General features: G+C 45.3%; 1 protein-coding gene across 3 annotated transcripts in view; it reads left to right on the top strand.

The window, feature by feature from the left end:
- The window catches only part of LOC121282545 (exocyst complex component 1-like), a 150,108-nt gene that overhangs the window by 83,158 nt on the left and 45,116 nt on the right, over positions 1 to 21,834 (top strand). For all 3 annotated transcript variants that reach the window (XM_041196280.1, XM_041196281.1, XM_041196279.1), the window contains exons 7-9: positions 1,227 to 1,336; positions 6,334 to 6,483; positions 13,001 to 13,103. In XM_041196280.1, coding sequence (XP_041052214.1) covers positions 1,227 to 1,336; positions 6,334 to 6,483; positions 13,001 to 13,103 — 363 coding nt within the window. The remainder of the gene's footprint in view (positions 1 to 1,226; positions 1,337 to 6,333; positions 6,484 to 13,000; positions 13,104 to 21,834) is intronic.

The raw sequence follows: 21,834 nt of genomic DNA, 5'->3' as shown, positions 1-21,834 counted from the left end.
GGACTCAACTGTGATGCATCACATGGTTAAATAATTTGCTGATGTTCATCAACTAAGTATTAAGTTTTGCTGGGAGTAGATATTTCAAATCAGAAGAGATATGACATACCTTTCACAGTTGATGTAAAAATATTTTGGTGGGCTTTTGTAAGTCTGTCAAGGTAAACAATGATTCTCTTGGGGAATGGAATAGTTGGCCATACCAAACACTGCTGAATAAATCTGGGTTAGATGTAGTATTTTCAGTTATTGCAGCATTTTTCTTTTCACATAAATGGGATTTCTGGCTTTAGTGGTCATTTGTTAAAAACTATACATCTGCAGCATTTGCTTTATGGTCTGAGGTTACAATTTTGTTTGGCTATGAAACAACTGCAAACAGTAATGTGGTCTAGTGCAGGAAGTTTCCACATTTTACTTATTTTCATATTTAGTGTCTTCCCATATTCACAGAAATAAAGATAGTCCAGCTGAGCTCAGAAGTGCAGACTAGTCATCAGTAGACCTCCCCTGAATTCTTCTCTCTGGGACAGAACTCCAACAGTGACTTTTTCACAATCATTAATAGGACCTGACATTTCAGTGGTGATGGAAGTAAAACTAGATTTTACCTGGCCTTTTCTCTGTTAGCACCACCGCAAAAAGGAAAAATGAGGTGGGCTTATGTTACTGTTAATGCACAAACTTTCTCCATTTTTTTGGAGCCCCAAGGTGGGAAAATCATACTTGCACTGGTATTAATAGCTTAACGTGTTGCTGGTCACTATCAGTGGACACACATCACAAGTGATATTGTCATGACAACTTTTCAGAGTAGAATACAAGCTGTAGAACAACACAGTAAAAGCTGATGTAACCCTAAACTGTATAATAATTCCCTGACTCTAAACCCTGAATAGTTAATAACAAGCACATTGAATACTGATTCTTCACAATGATTCATTTTTATACTTTCACTGGCACAGTAAGAAAAGGAATTTCCCATTTAGCAATAGCTGCCACTTGAAGATTTTCATTAGGCAGTTGTTGCAGAATTGTAATATTCCAGGTAAACAATGCTGCAAGCTTTTGTTTAACATTAAAAAAAGTTGTGCCAGGCATTCATTTTTAATCCACTGTTTAAGACAAAAAAAAGCCTAGGTTCGTGAAATAACTATATGAATGGATAATACTATTTCAGTTATTAGCAGCAATTGAAACTACCTTTAAAACTCTGGTTTTATTAGGGCATCGGAAACTGCAAAGTGTGGTAGAACAATTAATAAAGTTTGAAAACTTGCGGCAGCTATTTGAAAGTCGATTCATACGGCATATTAACGCTATGTTTGTATTACAGGTAAGTTCAATGCTAAGTAATGTAGCTTGCTGTTTTTTTTGTGGTAAAATCTGGTGACAAAGACTTTGTAAAGCTTACTGTGTTATAGACAGTAGCTTCAAGAGTATAATAATTTCCAGTTGTTGATATTTATTTGGGGGAGAATTCATCAGATACTCCTGAAACCAGAAATCCGAGCAAATTAAATCAAATGCATTGAGCATATTGTCTGTTTTGTTAGCTGTATCAGTCTGGAATATCAGCTTGAGCTAACATTTCTTCACCAGAGTTGATTAGATGCAGCTATGGAGGTAAGCTCATCACATATTGACTGTATCTGGAAACCATTTGCTTTCTCTTCTGTTAATGAAATGTTTCTCATTTCTTCTTGCTGAATGAGTCCTAACACAAGTAATCAGCAGTCTAACTGCAACTAAATTTTCTATATCAAACGTCCAGCTAACATTGAAAAAGACTGAGTATCTGCATGTATTTTGTATTGTTTGGAATTGCTGAGATTAGATAGTCATTGTTAGTTCACTCCCTAGTTATAGCATTGATTCAAGCAGACGAATTGGCCGAAAATAGATCAGTTCATTATGACATTGGGCGGACTCGTTCCAGATTTGCACTAAATGCGGTAGCGGGGGTGAAAAACAAAGTTTTACCCGGCAGTTGCAATGGCAGATTTTTGTGCCATATCGTCCCCCTCATGGCGCCTCCCAGCTCATTAAACATGCATTGATAGGAAACACGCTGGATCGCTGGTGGGTGGATTTGGATTTGCCCGCCTTGCCATGACCTCAGCGCTTCCTTGCTCCAGGCATAATATTTAAAGTGTACCAGGGCGCAGCCTACTTCACGTCCACAGACCAGGATTGCTCCAGGTGACAGACAGCCCTGAAAGCAAAGGTAACGGCAGCCCTCTCTCTGGAGCGCCTGCTGGACGCAGTGGAAGGCCACCGCAAATTCCTCTACGCCCTCTGTGGCTGCAGGATGTCCACTGGAGTCGTCAATCCAGCCTGGGAGGCAGTGGCAGCGATGGTCAGTGCCAATGGAGCACAGAGGAGGTCAGCCATCCAGTGCAGGAAAAGGATAAAAGCTCTCATCTACTCCGCTAGGGTAAGTCAACCACCTCATCACTCTCAACACTAACTCCCAAACCCATCAAATATCCATAGTAATCTCACACCTCAAGGGACAACACCACTAACTGTCAGACACGTCCCCAGATCTCCATCAGACTCATCCTCTGGAGCTTGCATCCCCATCCAGTCCATGTCTCTATTCGCCACACAAATAGTCCACGCACTGGCATGTGTCACACTCACTCCACCTGTTTTCTTGCAGGAGAAGATGGCACACAATAGGCGCGAGAGGTCCTGGACCAGGGCGTGTTGTGACCGATATTAGGCCCCTCACTCACTTTGAGGAGCATGCCATCGTGTTGACTGTGAGGACGTGGACCGTGCCTACGGCGATGGTGTGTTCGATGGTGAACACCCATGTGAGGATCCTGCACCAGATCATCCCTCTCTCAATGCAACTGTGTGCTCTCTCCTGTTTTTGACTCTGCCATGCACTAACTATCTTTACTTTGGTTCACAGGGAGCTCTGCCAAGCGACCGATGCCTTCAGCCAGCCAATCCCCTAGCTCCATCCAGATCCTTGCCTCCAGTGGAGATGACACCTCCTCCATTGAAGAGCTGGAAATAAGCAGCCTGGAAACCAGTCACAGCACTTACCCACACCCTGCACCAGTACAGAAAAACACACCTTGGTGGGACCTAGATCTAGAGCAGGCTCAGGTTAACAATCTGGTGGTCACCGCACAGACAAGTGTCCGCAGCAGGAGGAGGCAAGTTCAGCTGAGCTCCCTGGCACACAGAGGGCTTCTGGGGAAGAGGCATCTGTGACATCCAAGTCAGATGACAAGCCTCTGGTTTTGAGCTTCCAACTCATCGTGGAGAGTCAGTGGAAGGTGGGGAAACATTACACAAAACCTATTGGAAGCCCTGAACAAATTGGCATGCAAGTCGGAGGAGTGCGTCCGCCTGCTCTCTGATGAAACGGTACCCATATTTGTGCACATGGAGGTCTCCATGGAAAGTATGGTGAATGCCATGGTGACCCCAGTCCAGCAGAATGCCGAAATGCTCACAGACCTGCACTCCATCGTGGTAGCCGTGATGGTGTCCCTGCCGTGGCAATGCGAGAGGGAAACAGGGCACCACGATGTTCCTCCAGGTGCTCCTTCCCCTCAAGGAGTCAGGCCAGGGCCTCGGGCACCCAAAGGGAGGTGGAGCGGCAGCTGGACAACCTTGGGTCATCCACTCAGGAATCTCAGAGGCTATCCGATCCCTCCGAGTCCCCTTTGCCTGTGACCCACCCCCCAACCTCATCCTCTGTCACCACAGAGGAAGAAGCTCGCCTGCAGCAGAACAGCCAGTGCTCTTAAGGCCTCAGCTCTCCTGAGGGGACACACCAAAGTCATCAGAGGCAACAGGGCCAACCATTGCACAGGCTGTCTCCACCCCTGCTCCGGATGTCAGGGCAGCACCTAGAAGAAGTGGTAGGCCTAGAAAAGTTAAGAAATTCTTATCACAAGTGGCTACGTAGCTGAACACATTTTGTCACTTTGTACTCTGAAAATATATTCAGCTTCACTGAATAACGTGTAATGTTGTATTCAGCTTCATTTACGGGCTTCATGAGTCCTCCCCCTGCAGTTCAACTGCACGCTGCCTCCCCATGATGATTCTGGAGGGAGAAGCATGTGTGTGTGGCAGGGCCTTTAGAGCCTTGTGCATGCATTCTCCCACACTCGCAGAGCCTTCATGCATCACATTCAACTCACTGTACCGAGCATTTTCAATGCTGCCTGGTGGAGCTCTCTTTCGGTTGTCCATCTGAGCTGACCTGCATATCTGCCACTGATTGCACTCTCATGCAGCACCTGTGCCCATCCAACACATGGCTCCGCTCACTTCATGGTATTCATTAAGTTTTTGATTAGCCGCCCTCTCCCAGTCTCCCATGTCCTTTCCCCCATCACAGTCCACTCCCCTGGCATCAACTTCCACCTCCCCAGCGTTACCCTACAACTGAAACCTTGTCATTCCAGAATGTCCAGGTGAGTGTGCACATTCCCTACCTTCCCGAAAATCCCGGCCCATTCACATTGACCTCTCTGACCTCCTTTCCACCCCCAGGGTCTGTGTTTGCCTCCATGTCCCCAGCAACTACCCTCATGCCCCTTCTACCGGTACCGAAGCAGCCTCACCCTCCCACCCTATCGGTTCCCCCCCACCACTGTCTCACTCATTATTCCATCCTACCATGCCCACTTTGTGTTTGCTTCCCAGGAGGCAGTCATTGACTTTCCCTTGCACATTCACCTGTTCGTTCCACACTCCCCTTACTCCTTCCTCCACCCTTACCTCCTCCCCACTTTGAACTCCCTTCCCCCAGACACCATCCGCCCTCTGCACTCCCTCCTTTCCCTGGATGCCTTCCCCACTCCGAACTCCATCCTTCCTTGGACACCTTCCTCCCCCCAAACACCCTTCCTCGCACCTTCCTCCCCCCTTTACACCTACTTTCCCATGCGCAGTTCTCCATGTACTCCCTCCCCCCTCCCAACCTCACCCACACTGACACCATCGTCCTCCGCCCACCCCCCTGCAGCTTACCTCTGTGACACCTTTGCCCCGATTACACCTTCCCCTCCCACTCACACCTAGATCTTCCCTCACCCCCACCACTTTGCCTATCATCCATACCAGTCCATGGCAAAGTCTGTGAAGATCCAAAGAAGGCCCGAAGCACCAACGGAGATTGTGGAATTTGATCCCATGGGTGAAGTCAGTGAAATTCTGAAGCCTCAGTGAAGTCAAAGGAGCTGCGTGGATACTTCTCACCTTCCGAGAGCTGCTTCACAGCGGAGCCATGTGCATAAGGATCTGCCCAGCATGCGCTGCATGTGTTCCTCCAGGGTCCGGCAACTGTAGGGCTCCAGCATCTTCTACTTCTCGGATGTCTGCAACCTCAGCAAGGCCCTAAGGATACATCCCGATTTATGTATGCCATACTCATCCAGACATATTCTGGGCCGGCATGTTTTCCCACCGGTGTAACGGTAAATTGGGTGTGAGGGGACAATTCCAGTTGGGCTTTACTTTGCATCCCATTAGCAGGATGCAAATAGAGTTCACACCAGCCTGCAACGGGATTCGTGACCCGTCATGGCGAACACCATGGGATGATCCCGCTTGATTTCACGCCAGCATGAAAACGATTTCTGTCCCTCCTGCCAAATTATCCTCCCGCCCACCTGCCGCCAGCAGGAGCGGAAAGTTCCAGACATTATTAGCAACAATATTTGTTAGTCTCTGCAGATTTTTTACATTCTTGCGCCAAAGTACTAAACATGATAGACTAAGACCTGTTTTCTTTTCATTAAATATTTCCATCAATTTTCTCCCCTTCTGAAGAGTTTGATTCTTTGTTGGCAGATGGCTCCACTGACTGTTGATTACTCTCCAGCTGTCAACTAAATTGGGCATTATTCATGATAGCCGAGTTATTCTGGGGTATAATCCATATATGCTGGCAGCCAGTATTAACGGCTGAACCTTGTGAATGTCTATTCGTGAACAACTTCAAACACCGATTCCATATATCACTCATTAACAGGAATCGTGAATGACATTTTTTCTTTCCCTTAGAGTTGCTGTGCTATATTAAGTTGTTGTATCCCTTTTTCTGACTTGGTTGAGACCAACTAACTTGGTATGCATCAGAAATTGAAGCTGGGATGTCTTGATCTAGATGTTTTTTTTAATGATGAAACCAAATGTCACTGCTTTGATATTTCTTTCTTTTGGTATTTTCATTTATGCAGTCTAATAGTTTGGTTTGAAATACTCATAAATTGAGGGATGGGGTTAACTGAGTGATTTAATTTATGTTGTTAAATGTTCTGTAGCCTTAAAAATGTTATTTCTATTGTGTTTAAGGGAAATGAGCAAAGCATTAGCTTGATGCAACAATCTGGAGAGCTAATCTTTCCCAACCATAAGCTTTATCAGGATGAATTATTGCCATATAGCCCTCTAATGGCTTGGATAAAAAACAACAGCCCTGCTATTTTTGCTGATTTATCTAAGGTATGTTTCTTGGCTGTCAGAAAGCGGCCTACAAGGTATATAGGCTGGAAATTTCTGTTGGCAGTACTGATGCACGATTTCTTAACTTGGTTATTTGATGTTTTGACATTAACTTCTTTGTAATAAATTGGGTAATGCCTCTGTTAAAATCGAAGAGGCATAAGAAAACAGTTGGCCATATAAGCTTGCCAGAAAACATTAGGGGCAGAATTTTACATCCCATGGGTGGGTGCGCGTCTGACCCAATCGGGCGTAAAATAGCGCCCAATGACGTCAGTGAGTATCCCGACGACATCGTACACACACTCGATATTTCACTTGGCAGGTGTGAGTGTGTGCCAGAGCCCCGAGTGCCATTAATTAACAGGCCACTTAAGGCTATTAACACTCCAGTTAACAGCGATTTTTCATTGCCAGTGCAATTTCGTGCTTGTCGCACAGGCAGACGGCCAGCCAACATTTTCAAAAACCTTATCCAAGGGCAGGATAAAAAGGGTCAGTAGCATTGCCAAAATGAGTAGTGAGGAGTTTGGTAGATAATTTGCTGCTGGTGACTTATTGGTACTTGGCAGATTCATCTCTGTTCGGGGTTTCACTCTTAGCATTTCCAAGCTTCGTTTCAGAATTCCTTGGCATCTGCAAGGCGCCAGGAGGATTCAGACTGTGTGGATCCTTACAGGTATCAGAAAGCTTTCCATTAACCTGGTAATGGGAGTTGTGGTCTCCGCTGGTGGCACCACCTCTGAGGAGGAATCGAGGGTCAGAAGGGAAAGGAGGCCAAATGTCCCATTGTAGATTCCAGGGGAGGGGCTTGTGAGAGGAGAGGCACAGGCACAAGTAGAACAGGGCCAATAGGAAGTCCAAGGCAGAGGGGGCCGCAGAGGATGTCACAATCCTGCCAGGGTTTACAGGCAGCGATGCAGCTACCTCAGTATGTCTGAGGTGCAATGCCAAAGGAGGCTCCGCCTCTCAAGGGAGACCGTGACCTTCATTTGCCAGATGGTTGGGCCTGAGATCAGCTCTGACTTTGTGGGGAGCACCCCATGCCTGTGGCTCTGAAAGTCACAGCAGCCCTCAACTTCTATGTCTCCGGCTTTTTCCAGGGTTCAGTGGGGGATCTGTGTGGAGTCTCCCAATCAGCTGTCCACAGTTGCATCAAGTTAGTGACAGAAGTTCTCTATTTAGGTGGATACTGACCTTTATTCATTACCACATGGACAAGGCCAACTAGGCTGAGCAAGCCAGAGGCTTTGCAATGATTGCTGGATTCCCCCGCGTCCAGTGTGCCATCAACTGCACACATGTGGCCATCAAGGCGCCAGCAAGTCAGCTGGGTGCCTTCGTCAACTGGAAGGGATTCCACTCCGTGAACATGCAGATAGTGTGTGAGCACAGGATGCAGATTCTACAAGCCTGTGCAAGGTACTCTGGCAGCTCCCATGATGCTTACATCCTCAGACACTCCCAGGTGCCAAGGCTCTTCAGTGCCCCAGCCCGACTGGATGGATGGCTGCTGGGTGACCAGGGCTATCCGTTGAAGAGGTGGCTCATGACACCTCTCTGCCACCCAAGAACAGAGGTAGTGAAACATTATAATAAGAGTCATGCCTCCACAAGGGCGGTGGTAGAGAGGACCATAGGTGTTAGAGTCATAGAGGTCTACTGTGCAGAAAAGGCACTTTGGCCCATCGAGTCTGCGCTGGTCAAACAAGTACCTAACTATGCTAATCTCATTTTCCAGCACCAGGCCCATAGCCTTGTATGCCATGGCATTGCAAGTACACATCCAAATACTTCTTAAATGTTATGAGGGTTTCTGCCTCTACCAACCACCCTTTTAGGTAGTGAGTTCCAGATTCCCACCACCCTCTGAGTGAAAAAAATCTTCCTCACATCCCCTCTAAACCTCCTGCCCCTTATCTTAAATCTATACCCCCTGGTTATTGATCCTTCCATCAAGGGGAAAATTTCCTTCCTGTCTTCCCTATCTATGCCCCTTATAACTTTATACACCTCAATCATGTCCCCCTTAATCTCCTCTGCTCCAGGGAAAATAACCCCAGTCTATCCAACCTCTCCTCATAACTAAAGCTCCCTAGCCCAGGCAATATCTTGGTAAATCTCTTCTGCACTCTCTCTAGTACAACCACATCCTTCCTATAATGCGGATTAAATTCCATTTGCCACTGATCAGTCCACCTGACCAGCCCTTCTATATCCTCCTGTAATCTAAAGCTATCCTCCTCACTATTAACCACCCCAACAATTTTCATGTCATCAGCGAACTTACTGATCAACCCTCCTACATTCAAGTCTAAATCGTTTACATATATCACAAGTAGCAAGGGTCCCAACACAGATCGCTGTGGAACCCCACTGGACACAGGCATCCAGTTATATAAACACCCCTCAACCACCACCCTCTGCTTCCTGCCACTCAGCCAATTCTGGATCCAATTTGCCAAATTGGCTTGGATCCCATGGCTCTTACCTTCGTTATCAGTCTCCCATGCGGGACCTCAGCAAAAGCCTTACTGAAGTCCAAGTAGACTACGTCAAATGCATTGCCCTCATCTACACACCTGGTCACCTCTTCTTCAAAAAATTCAATCAAATTGGTCAGACATGACCCCTTAACAAAACCATGCTGACTGCCCTTGATTAATCCCTGCCTCTCCAAGTGTAGGTTAATTCTGTCCTTCAGAATTGCTTCCAATAGTTTCCCCACCACTGAGGTTAGAGTAACTGGCCTATAGTTCCCTGGTTTATCCCTTCCTCCCTTCTTGAATAATGGTACCACATTGAACATAAGAACTAGGAGCAGGAGTTGGCAATTCAGCCTCTCAAGCCTGCCCCGCCATTCAATATGATCATGGCTGATCTCATTTCGGCCTCATCTCCAATTTCCTGCCCTCTCCCCATAACCTTTCAACACGTTACTCATTAAAAATCTGTCTATCTCCTCCTTAAATTTATTCAGTGTCCCAGTGTCCACTGCACTCTGAGGTAGTGAATTCTACAGATTCACGACCCTTTGAGAAAAGTAATCCTGCTCATCTCTGATTTAAATCTACCACCCCTTAGCCTAAAACTATGGCCTCTCATTCTTCAAAGCCCCAACAAGGGGAAACATCTGCTCCACATCTACTTTGTCTATCCCCTCTAGCATCTTATATACCTCAATTAGATCTTCCCTCATCTTCTAAATTCTAGCAAATTTAGGCCTAAACTCCTCATAAGACAAGGCTACCAAAAATCAGCTTCAACCACATGCCAGGGCTGCAGCCTCCATTCCAGACATCAAAAGGACCCTTTCATTTGAACACAACACAAAGAACACTCCGTGCCTGTGCAATAAAGTTCAGAGCTACTTATGTCCAACATTACATACTGATGTAACCCGCAACAATAAAACAAAAAGGTGAAGCATATTCAGTCCATAATGATGTGTGAAGTGCCCTCACCAATGTGCACCAAGATATTAACCACTGAGCTAATGCTCACCGAAGTGTTGGTATCTGCGCTGGTGCCCGCTTCAGAGAGCAGGTGTGACGCAGCTGTAACAGAGGTTTGATGGTCCTCTAGCATCAGGGGTGGCTCTTCAGAGCGAACGCCTGCTGGCAAATCTAAACATGAGAACAAGGGCATGCCATTAGTTAAAGTCATCAGGCTGTCACTGTGCAAGCCAGGTACCTGGTGAGACAATGGAGATCTGCATCACGATGCCATCATCTTTTAATGACTAATGGGGACTCCAGGTTTGAGGTTCACATCAATGAAGACACTACACTAGAATGGTTGCACAGTCTAAAACACTCACCTCTGTGCATTGCATTCTCATCTTCATCTGGCACCCTGCCTCTCCACACCCGGTTGCACATGAAGCTTGAGCTCCAGGGTGCCTTGCTGTAAACTGCTGAGCAGCAGGATGTTGGGCTGCCCTCCACCCTCTGTGCCTGTTTATGGCTTGTCTTCCCCTGAAAGAACAGAGGAGCATTGATTAGTCCACTCTCTACCTTCACTATTGCAGCCTAGACAACTCCAGCTGAGGAACACCTCACAGGGCACACCCGAGTCATGGCTCTCGAGCCGCAAGGTACTCAGTTCAAGCAGCCAGGGTCATCCCCTTGGCCAGCTCTATCATCATTGACAGTTGGCACTCAGATTCTAGCACCCCTGAAGTCCGTGGGGGGACAGCCACACCTTAACACTTCTGCACACTGACCCATGCCAACACGGTATTCACCCTGAGAGCAGAAAGTCACTGCAACCATGTGCACCGCACCACATCTTGGCTGCTCACCATTGCTGCCACCTCTTCCTATGCCCTCTTGATGAGGTGCGGTGGCCGCCTCCTCCCATGCTCCAGGAGGTGGGCCGAGTGCCCGCCCAACCTGCCCTGATACCTGCCGTGTCCAGCTGCACTTGACTCCATTGGGAATGCTGAACACACATCCTTCCGGGGCTGCCTGGGCAGTTTTTAAACCGGCCACCGGGTCGCCATTGGACCTGGCAGCCAACAGGCCACCACCCGCCCTTTCCCAGACAGTGCCGAGCCACGTTTCACGCTAGGAGGGCCTTAATTGGCCTGCCAGTGTGAAATCGCGATTGGGGGCTGACAGCAGGTGGTGGACTGTTTCCCTGCTGCTCCCAGGCCTGCCCACCACGCCTCAAAATCCTGCTCTATGGCCTGTCCATTCTAGTGTATTTAAAGGCATCATAGTTTTAATTACTGCCAAATAACCTCTCAGATACTCAGAGTTAACTTTAAGAAATGTGAAGGCTCGTAATTTCAGATTTTAACAATTGTTGGAGATTTTTAAAAAATGTATTTTTTTTCTTTCTGAATCTTTTCTGGTACTCTATCCAAACTTTCTTTCTCCCTATTTCACTATTCGTACTTCATTTCGCATTAAATTAATAATTCTAACAGGCACTTTCTGGTTCAGACTCTACATGCTCATTAACGATTCTTCAGTCTGATTGATTAAGGAGAAACACAGGTTCTTGCCCTTTACACAGGTGTCAGATAGATTTTCTCCATGATTGGCTGACAGGAACTTCCAGTAGAAAAGGCCATAAGATTGCTATGGACAGATAAAAGTGTAAAATCCAGTGCATAAGTGTTCTTCCACTAATCTTGCAAACAGTAATTGCTAGCCCATATATTTAAATTGATTTGATTTATTTATTTTCTTAAATTTGCAGCTATTAATATGTAAATCATTATTGAAAATTATTTATATATTTCCTGATGGAAGAAGATAGGGAGTCTACATGAATTGGCTCCTATAAAACCCAGATTTATAAAGAAAGCAGATTATGCATTACCAATGGGGCTTTTTTCAAAGTTAATGACCATTCCAGTGCTTGAAACTGCCTTTTCCAAAACACAGCATGATTACATGTGCTTTCCCTGTTGCTGTTCAAGCTCACAATGATTACCTTATTAGGTTACAAATAATCTTGTAGGACAATACTATTATTCAGAATAAGTTCAATTTCTGAAGAAATTAACACTTCAGAGAAGTTCAGGAAATTTAGTTTATACACCATTAGTTGTCTAATGATCAACAAGTGACATTCCTCTGGAAAAGGGAGTGGAAGATAAATTATATCTCCTTTTGAGCTGGTTTGAGGAATAGCCTTTAGGAGGTGAGGAACACAATATCTTGAGCAGCAGTAGGGGCTAGGGGAGCCAGTCATACCCATTCAATAAAGGGTGACAGAGTAGCTCTGAAGAATGAGTGGAGTCTGCAGCCATTGGAAGTCAGCGGAAAGCAAGGCAAAGTAAAGGTCCTTCAGAGAAAAACCCAGAGCAGGATGGAAATCAGTAGCAGCAGATCTACTCTGAAGTGAAATTTCCTGTCAGAGGAGCAGGAACAGACCTGGCACGAGAATACAATTTCTATAGAAAATAGCAGTGCTGGTGTAGGCCACTGTAAGGTCCAGACACCAGTGGAGGAATGGACTTTAACATGGGAGATGGTGGATTTCCACGTAAGGCCTACACAACTGAAAAATAAAACTGAAAGATAAACACTGCATTGAAGTACAGTCAGAAGCTTAGCAAGTAACAGCAACAGTTATGGACTGTTGGCTTAAAAAAGGTTGTCTTAAAACTTGAAGTGACTGAGTAGCAGAACAAAGTCATGATTGTCTATTCTTACAGAGAGCAAAGTAATCCAGGAGTTTGGAAAGTAAGTTTGAGCAATGATTGCCCACAGATGTAATTGCAATTTAAAAAGCTCAATTAAGAAGCCGCCAGCACCTGAGCCACCTTACCAGTTTTGGTGGGAGACTGGCAACAACTGTTCATTCCACTGGATGGAAAGGACATGGGTCATCAACATTGCCTTTGAAATTCTTTGCATAATTTATATCTACAGGTCCATACTGTGACTTAAAATACAAGGAAAAATGTGTGAAATACTATAAAATTACATTGAAATTGCTCCTGATAAATGTTATAATCTCCCTTCCCTCAATTTTTATTCACTGTGTTGCTTTTAATCAGGTATATGCAGAAAACATTAGAAAACTTTATGACAAACAAACCAAAGAATTTTTTGATCTGGTGAAGTTTAGACTGACTGGAATAAAAGAAGGCATGAGATTCAGTAAGTATTCTTAAAGTGACAAACTACAAAACTGAAAACTCATTGTTAAATAACAGCATAAATACTTAGCATAGCTTTGCTCATGGGTAATCTGGGCTCTGAAACACAATTGTAATGTTTGGCTGCCAGTTTAGCCAAATTCAGGTAATTGTGCCTGGTTATAAACGGCTCATGTTATTCACAAGCCAAATGTAATTGTTTATAAATTACAGTTTCCAGGCAGTGACTATTTTCTCTTTTTTTATAAAACAGTAGTTTTGCATCTGAAGCAAAATGTCATTCCTTGCCTTCAGAAAAGTTTGATAGATGTGTGTTAGAAACAAGGGCCAGGATTTTCCGGTCATCAGTCGGGCTTGGCGGACAGGCCCGGGAGCAATCTGGAAGCCAACCGCCACCCACTATTTCACACTGGCTGGCCAATTAACAGCCAGCCAGCGTGAATCACACGCTGCAGTGCTCAGCACTGCCGAGGTGGGGGGGTGGAGGAAGGCGAGCGCAGAAGTTCACATATGCGTGGGTGCGCGCAATAAAAGCTCCCTGAAACACAGAGCTGCCTCAGGGAGCTGAAGATTTTTAAAATAAAAAATAAAGATATTAGAAATGACTCTCACATGAGCAGGGACACGTTAGAGATGAGCACAAAAAGTTTTTTTTGGATGAAACCTCATCCTGCCCGTGGATGAGGTTTCAACACAAATGCTTGGCCTTTTTGCCCACCCACCAACCAAACTGGTCTGCCAACTCCCACCTGTGCCCACCGACCGGGACACTCACCCGACGTCATTGCATGTCATTTTACACTCATTCAGGTCGGGTGTGTGCCCACCCAACGAGTACAATATTCTGCCCAAGAATCTGCATTATTTTAAGCAGATTTTACTATGGGCCTGAGGTTACATTGTTGAAGGCATTTAAAACACAAAAACAAACCAGAGTAATAGTTATGAAAAGGTGAAGAGATTGTAGAATTGGAAGGGTAAATAAGTAGATAGCTTATCCATCTCAGCTTCCTCCTGAGGTCAACACCATTATAGACACCAGTCTTCAGACAATTTCATTCACTCTGCATGATATCCAGAAAAGACTGAAGGCACTGGATGTAGCAAAGAAAGCCTGTTGGCTAGATTTTCGTTCCTGAGGCAGGTAGCTTGAGTTGGGAAACTTTCTGCTCACCACACCCTCCTTGAGAAAAAGAGCCCTGAATGGCACTTTTTTCACTCCGGGGCGATATGTGCGCAGCGGGGGTGGGGTGTTGAGGGATGAAGTCAGGCCCATCGCCCTGATCACAGATTGGAGGCAGTCACAGAGGCTGCCAGGTGCTGAAGTGAGCTGTTCAAAGGGCCCACCTTTGTTTGCTTTCTGGGACTTTGCCCCAGTTGTTTACTTAAAGATTAGGCCCACTAGCCCTCACCTTTCAACACCCCCACCGGCTCCCACACTCACTCCCATGGCCATTTATGTCAACTTATCTATTATCCACCATGGGCAGAGGTGGTGGCATAGTGGTATTCTCACTGGACTAGTAATCCAGAGAGCCAGGGTAATGCTCTGGGGACCGGGGTTCAAAACCCACCATGGCAGATGGTAGAATTTGAATTCAATAAAATGTGAAATTAAAAGTCTAATGTAACCATGAAACTTTGCTGATTGCTGTACAGCTGCAGTATGTCCTTTAGGGAAGGAAATCTTCTGTTCTTACCTGGTCTGGCCTACATGTGACTCCAGACCCACAGCAATGTGGTTGACTCTGAACAAGGGAAATTAGGGATGGGTAATAAATGCTGCCCTAGCCAGTGATGCCCACATCTCAAAACCTAACAGCCGCACTGAGATGAATAAAATTCTAAATATCTATTAAAGACATCACTATATAAAAACGACATTCATTCATTAAAGCCCATTCAATACATTTAAATCCCCTTATAGAATCAAACTTTTGTATAGATAATCCCACAGCTAAACCTTTCATAACCTCTTTGAGCTACCAATCAAACTGTGAATTTACAATCCCTCATTGTGATTGAGGTAAGTAGTTATGCATTAATAATGTTATGATGATAGCACTCAGAGTTATGTCAACAAACAGCTATTGAATTTGCAAGTTTTTCTCAACTCTCAGACACAGGCTGGCATTTCTTTTCAATTTGTAAGGGGGTGGGGATTTAAATAATTTGACAGCTTGATAGTTTTGTATATCTTTCTCGCCCTTTCCAAATATTTACATTTCCACCATAAAGTTGTTTAACATATACTGCGGATCGGAGCCATTCCTGGAGCAAAAATTGGGTCTGCTTGCCCTGTAAACTGAGTTTAAATGGCCAAGGTGATTCATAATTTGTGTCTATGCGCCTCATGCTTCATTCCATTTCCCTATCAGCGAAAATGGGATCTGCTGGAAACGAAGGGGGGGACTTCCAGATCTGGGTACTGTCCACCATTTTTAAAGGTCTGCAGAGTCTCCACAACCTTGTGAAAATCTGGACTGATGTACCCCAACAAGATCCCAGCTCTACTACTTGTGCTCCAGAACTAGCGGCATCATTAGATAAACTGTTCCAGTACAGCTACAACACGGAAATCTAACTGACAATGTGGCAAATGGCCCAGGTGTATCCTGTCCCCAGAGAGCAGGAAAAATCCAATTGGGCCAACCACCGTCCCATCTCTAGTCCCAGTCTGCTCTCAGTCATCAGCAAAGTGACGGAAGGTGTCATCGACAAGGCTATCAAGTGATAACACTTACTTATCAACATCCTGCTCACTGATGCTCAATTTGTATTCTTCCAGGACCAATTGACCCCAAACCTTGTTACAGCCTTGGTCCAAACATGGATAAGAGAACTGAATTCCAAAGGTGGAGGTGAGAGTAACTGCCTTTGACATCAAGGCAGTATTTGACTGAGTGTGGCATCAAGGAACCTCAGTAAAAATGAAGTCAATGGGAATCAAGGGAAAACTCCCCACTGGCTGGAGTCTAACCTAGTTCAAGGTTATGACTGTTGGAGGCCAATCATCTCATTCCCAGGACATCATTGCAGGAGTTCCTCGAGGTAGATTTAACCATCTTCAACTGTGGTTCACCTTTCCTCTATCATAGGGTCAATGCTATATCTCAATGGCATACTCCTCTCTCCCCTTTAGGCACCTTTAGAGTCTAGAAATCTATCTATTTCCTTCTTAAATATGTTCAGGGCTTGACCTCCACAGCCCTCTGTGGTAGAGAATTCCACAGGTTCCCCACCCTCTGAGTGAAGAAGTTTCTCCTCTTCTCAGTTCTTAATGGCCTACCCAGTATCCTGAGATTGTGACCCCTTGTTCTAGACACCCAGCTAGAGGAAACATCATCCCTGCATCCAGTCTGTCCAACCGTGTCAGAATTTTATACATTTCAATGAGATCTCCTTTCATTCTTCAAAACTCCAGTGAATACTGGCCTAGTTGGCCCAATCTCTCCTCATGCGACAATCCTGCCATCCCAGAAATCAGTCTGGTGAGCCTTCGCTGTACTCTTTCTATGGCAAGCATATCCTTCCTTTGGTAAGGAGATCAAAACTGTACACAGTACTCCAGACGTGACCTCACCAAGGCTCTATACAGCTGCAGTAAGACATCCTTGCTCTTGTACTCAAGTTCTCTTGCAATGAAGGCCAACTTAACTGCCTTCTTAACCGCTTGCTGCACCTACAAGCTTGCAATCAGTGTTTGGTGGACAAGGACACCTAGGTCCCTTTGTACATTTCCCAATCTATCACCATTTAAATAATACTCTGCCATTCTGTTTTTCCTACCAAAGTGGATAACTTCACAATTACCCACGTTATACTACATCTGCCATGTATTTTCCCACTCACTCAACTTGTTTAAATCACCTTGAAGCCTCTTAACATCCTCCTCACCACTCACATTCCCACCTAGTTTATTGTTATCAGCAAACTTGGAAATATTACATTTGGTTCCCTCATCCAAATCATTGATATATATTGTGAATAGCTGTGGCTCAAGCATTGATCCCTGCGGTAACCCATTAGTCGCCGCCTGCCATTCTGAAAAAGACCCATTTATTCCTACTCTCTGTTTCCTGTCTGCTAACCAATTCTCAATCCATGCCAATATATTACCCCAATCCCATGTACTTTAATTTTGCACACTAACCGCTTATGTGGGACTTTATCAAAATCTTTCTGAAAATCCAAATACACCAAATCCACTGGTTCTCCGTTATCTATTCTGCTAGTTACTTCCTCAAAAAACTTTAGTAGGTTTGTCAAACATGATTTCCATTTCATAAATCCATGTTGACTTTCCCTCCTAACAGCACCGTAGATGTATCAAGGTCACACAAACAGTAGTTGTTCAAGAATGCAGCTCACCACCATCTCCTCAAGGACAATAGGGATGAGCAATAACTACTGGCCATGCCAGAGCCACCCGCAAGCCACAAACGAGTAAAAAGAAAAATTACCCCCTTAAAAAATTTTATAATAGGAATATGGGAACAGGAGTAGGCCGTTCAGCACCTCAAGCCTGAACTGCCAATCAGTGAGATCATGGTTGATCTATGACCAAAATGCACATATCCGCCTTTGCTCCCATTTCCCTTAATACCTTTGGTTCACAGAAACCTCTCAACTTCAGAATTAACATTAGCAATTGACAGGGCATCAGTTGATATATTTGGAACAGAATTTCAAACTTCTATCACCCTTTGCAGCTGGGGGGGCAGTGGGGGGGGGGAATGTGACATCCCTCCCACTTCCACTTCCTCTCCTGGGTTTTGGTAAAGCCTTTGTCCATTTTAAATATAAAATAATTTTATAAATTAGCCAGGTTGACGTAGACATACATATATATTCCTTCCTGTCTTCTGGATGGGACATTCTGTTTTGTTTCCTTTGACTACCAGCTCTACAGACCAGAGCTGTTTATTGGGATCTTTTATTTCTCTGAGGAAATCGCCCAGTGAGTTGCTGTATTTCCAATTTCCTGGACTTTAAAATTATTGGAAACCTGCTCCAGCTTTCTTCCTTTAAATTGTGCTTTCGATCTGCAGAATTCTTTAAAATGTCCAGCGTTGCCCCAGAGAAAGCATTTGGCTCCCCCTGCTGGACATTTTCCACAGTGATGCTGCTTTTTGGCACCACATCTGGAACATTTTTAAATAGTTGGAAGTGTCCTTCCCACCCCTTCAATGGTTATGGTGGGCTTTTTCACTGCTTTTCGGTGGGAGGGGTTCCCGACTTTGTGCCTAAATACTGGACCCCTCTCAAGCTGCGAAGTCTCCCCGAAATACACCCCAATTCTGCCTTTGCAGCTCCGCCTGCCTTGTAAACTGTTCAGCCTTCTCTAACATTAAATCCTCTGTGGCTTGCAAGATGTCCGATAATGTGTCGTCGAGCATGCTGACTACAATGCAGTTATGGATTAACTCATATTTTAAAGCTCTATTGCCACAGCTACTGGCTAGTCTGCATAAGTCACTAATAAATTAATTGATTGATTCACCCAGCCTCTGGCTCCTTTGCTTGAATCTCGCCCGTTCGATGTCCAGATTTTTCTTGGGGCTATTATAATTATCATAATTAGTAATTATCAAAATGGGTTAAGATCCTGGAACTCCCTTCCTAACAGCACTGTGAGTGTACCTACAACATATGCACTGCAGTGGTTCAAGAACGTACTTCAACACCACCTTCTCAAGGGCATCTAGGGATGGGCAATAAATGCTGGCCCAGCCAGCGAAGCCCACATCCCATGAATGATTTTTTTAAAATGCCTTCAGAACCTCCTTTTAGGATGCTGAGGTTTCCTCAACTCTTTGTCTCACTATGGCATTGTCAACTCTGTCCCCAGCTGAGTACAAAAGATCTGGTGTTTTTGTGCCTTCTCCAGCAAGCCCGAAGTTGTTCGGTACCTTTCAAACTGGCCCGTCGTTGTCCTTGCTGTGGGCTCTTGATGTGTTTGAAGGGCTGTGGAAGGGCTAGTGGCTGTTCAGTGGCTGTAGACATCGTGAGTGGCTCGCTTGACCCCTACCAAGGTGCATCTTATTTTTCTCGTTCTTTGTGAAGCCAATCTGTTCCTAGGTCTTCACCTGTGGGTTACCAATCTCTATTATCAGTTTTCTTAAACTGCAGCCTCTAGCACTTCCACCATGTTTGGCTTGTTGCCCTTTACTTGTATTGTCTTTTAGCTGGATGAGGTAATTTTTACTCTGCACATAGTTTTAAGAAACTATTCTTAAAATAATACAGACCATTTGTTTTAAGAAACTATTCTTAAAATAGTACAGACCATTTGTTTACAACTATTTACGTCCAAGACCTCATGGTAAGTACATTGTTCTGTGGACATAGACTGTTCTGTAACTTGCTCCCTTGGAGTCTCTTGATCATCTGCCCTGATGTCATGCTTACATTACCATGAACATCAATATCTAATTAACATAACCATTAACCCTTTACTGTGCAAGCTTCTACAGACTTCATTACAGCCTTAGTCCTAATGTGGACAAAAGAGCTGAACTTGAGGTGAGGCATGATGAGAGTGACTGTCCTTGACGTTGAAGCAGCATTTGATCGAGTATGACATCAAGACCCCCAGCAAAACTTAAGCCAATGGAAATTGGGGGGGGTGGGGTGTGGTAGGTGGGGTGTGAGGGGGCGGGGGAACCTCTTCACTGATTGGAGTCATACCTAGCACAAAGGAAGATGGTTGTGATTGTTGGAGGTCGATCATCTCACTCCAGGGATATTGCTGCAGGAGTTCCTCAGGGTAGTGTCCTAGGCCCAAACATCTTCAAATGCTTCATCAATGACATTCCCTTCATTATAAGGTCAGAAGTGGAGATATTCACTGTTGATTGCACAATGTTCAGCACCATTCATGACTCCTCAGATACTGAAGCAGTTCATGTCCAAATGCAGCAAGACCTGGATAACATTCAGTCATGGGCTGATTTTGTGTGGTGAATGTTACTTGCCACTTAAGTGCCAGGCAATGACCATCTCCAAGAGGAGAAAATCCAACCATCTCTTCTTGACATCCAATGGCATTAACATCTCTGAATCCTCCACTATCAACATCCTGGGGGTTACCATTGGCCAGAACTAGCCACATAAACACTGTGACTCCCAAGAGTAGGTCAATCTGGGAATTCTGTGGTGAGTAACTCACCTCCTGAGTCCACAAAGTCTGTCCACCATCTACAAGGCATAAATTAGGAGTGTGATGGAATACTGTCCCCTTGGACGAGTGTAGCTCCAATAACACTTAAGAACCACAACATCATCCAGAAGAAAGCAGCCGGCTTGATTGTTGCCCTATATGCCAGCTTCAATATTCACTCCCTCCATCAGGTGAAGACCTAGGAACAGATCGGCCTCAAAGAACAAGAAAAATAAGATGCACCTTGGTAGGGGACAAGCGAGCCACTCACGATGTCTACAGCCACTGAACAGCCACTATCCCTTCCACAGCCCTTCAAACACATCAAGAGCCCACAGCAAGGACAACGATGGGCCAGTTTGAAAGGTACCGAACAACTTCGGGCTTGCCGGGTGCACAATGGCAGCAGTGAGTACCATTACACGATATGCTGCAGCAACTCACCAAGAATCCTTCAGCAGCACCTTCTAAACCTGCGACCTATATCACCTAGTAGGACAAGGCAACGGGTGTATGGGAACACTGCCACTTGCAAGTTCCACCTAAGCTACACACCTTCCTAAATTGGAACTATATTGACAATCCTTTAATGTCATTGGGTAAAATCCTGGAGCTCCCTTCCTAACAGCACTACACTACACGGACTGCAGCAGTTCAAGAGGGTGGCTCACCACCACCTTCTCAAGGGCAATTAATGATGGGCAACAAATGCTGGCCTAGCCAGCAACTCCCACATCCTGCGAAAGAACATTTTTTTAAAAAATTAGGCTGTATGCTGACACTGCAAAGCATACAGTATCTGTGCCTGTGATATCATTTTCAGCAATGTCCCAGGCAGCTGCCTGCATCAAAGATGGTGCAGACCAGACTCAGCCAGAAAGGAAGACTTCTCGTCACCCCCACCTGAACCCTTGCAGCCTTCCACTCACTGCCCCCCTCCTGAGTCCTTACCACAGTTGGCAAGCGGAGGTTTTTTTATTTATTGGATGTCGGCATCACTGGCTAGGCCAGCATTTATTGCCCATCCCTAATTGTCCTTGTTCAGAGGGCATTTTAAGAGACAACCACATTGCTGAGGGCCTGGAGTCACAAGACCAGGTAAGGATGGTAGATTTCCTTCCCTAAAGGGCATTAGTGAACCAGATGGGTTTTTACAGCAATCGGAAAAGGTTTTATGGTCATGTCAGACTTTTAATTACAGATTTTTATTTAATTCAAATTTCACCATCTGCCGTGGTGGGAATCGAACCCAGGTCCTTAAAGCATTAACTAGGTCTCTGGAATATTAGTCCAGTGACAATATCACTGTGCCACCACCTCTCCCCAGAGGTGAGGGTTCATGAGGGGGGTGGCAAGTGGGAAGCAGCAGTGTTCAGGAGTGGAGGGGTGAGTGGGAAGGAAGTACCAAGGGCTCAGGAGAGGGGCAGTGAGCGGAAGTCAGCAAGTGGGGCAGTGAGGGGCATGGCGAGGGCTCTGAAGAGGGGTGGCAAGGACTCTGGAGAGGAGGCAGCAAGCAGGCAACAAGTGCAGAGGGTAGCTAGCAGAGGCATGTAACTGGCGCACAACAATG

The sequence above is a fragment of the Carcharodon carcharias genome, chromosome 9, assembly GCF_017639515.1.
Source record: "Carcharodon carcharias isolate sCarCar2 chromosome 9, sCarCar2.pri, whole genome shotgun sequence".
NCBI lineage: Eukaryota > Metazoa > Chordata > Chondrichthyes > Lamniformes > Lamnidae > Carcharodon > Carcharodon carcharias.
This window is presented reverse-complemented; position numbering and strand designations above follow the sequence as displayed.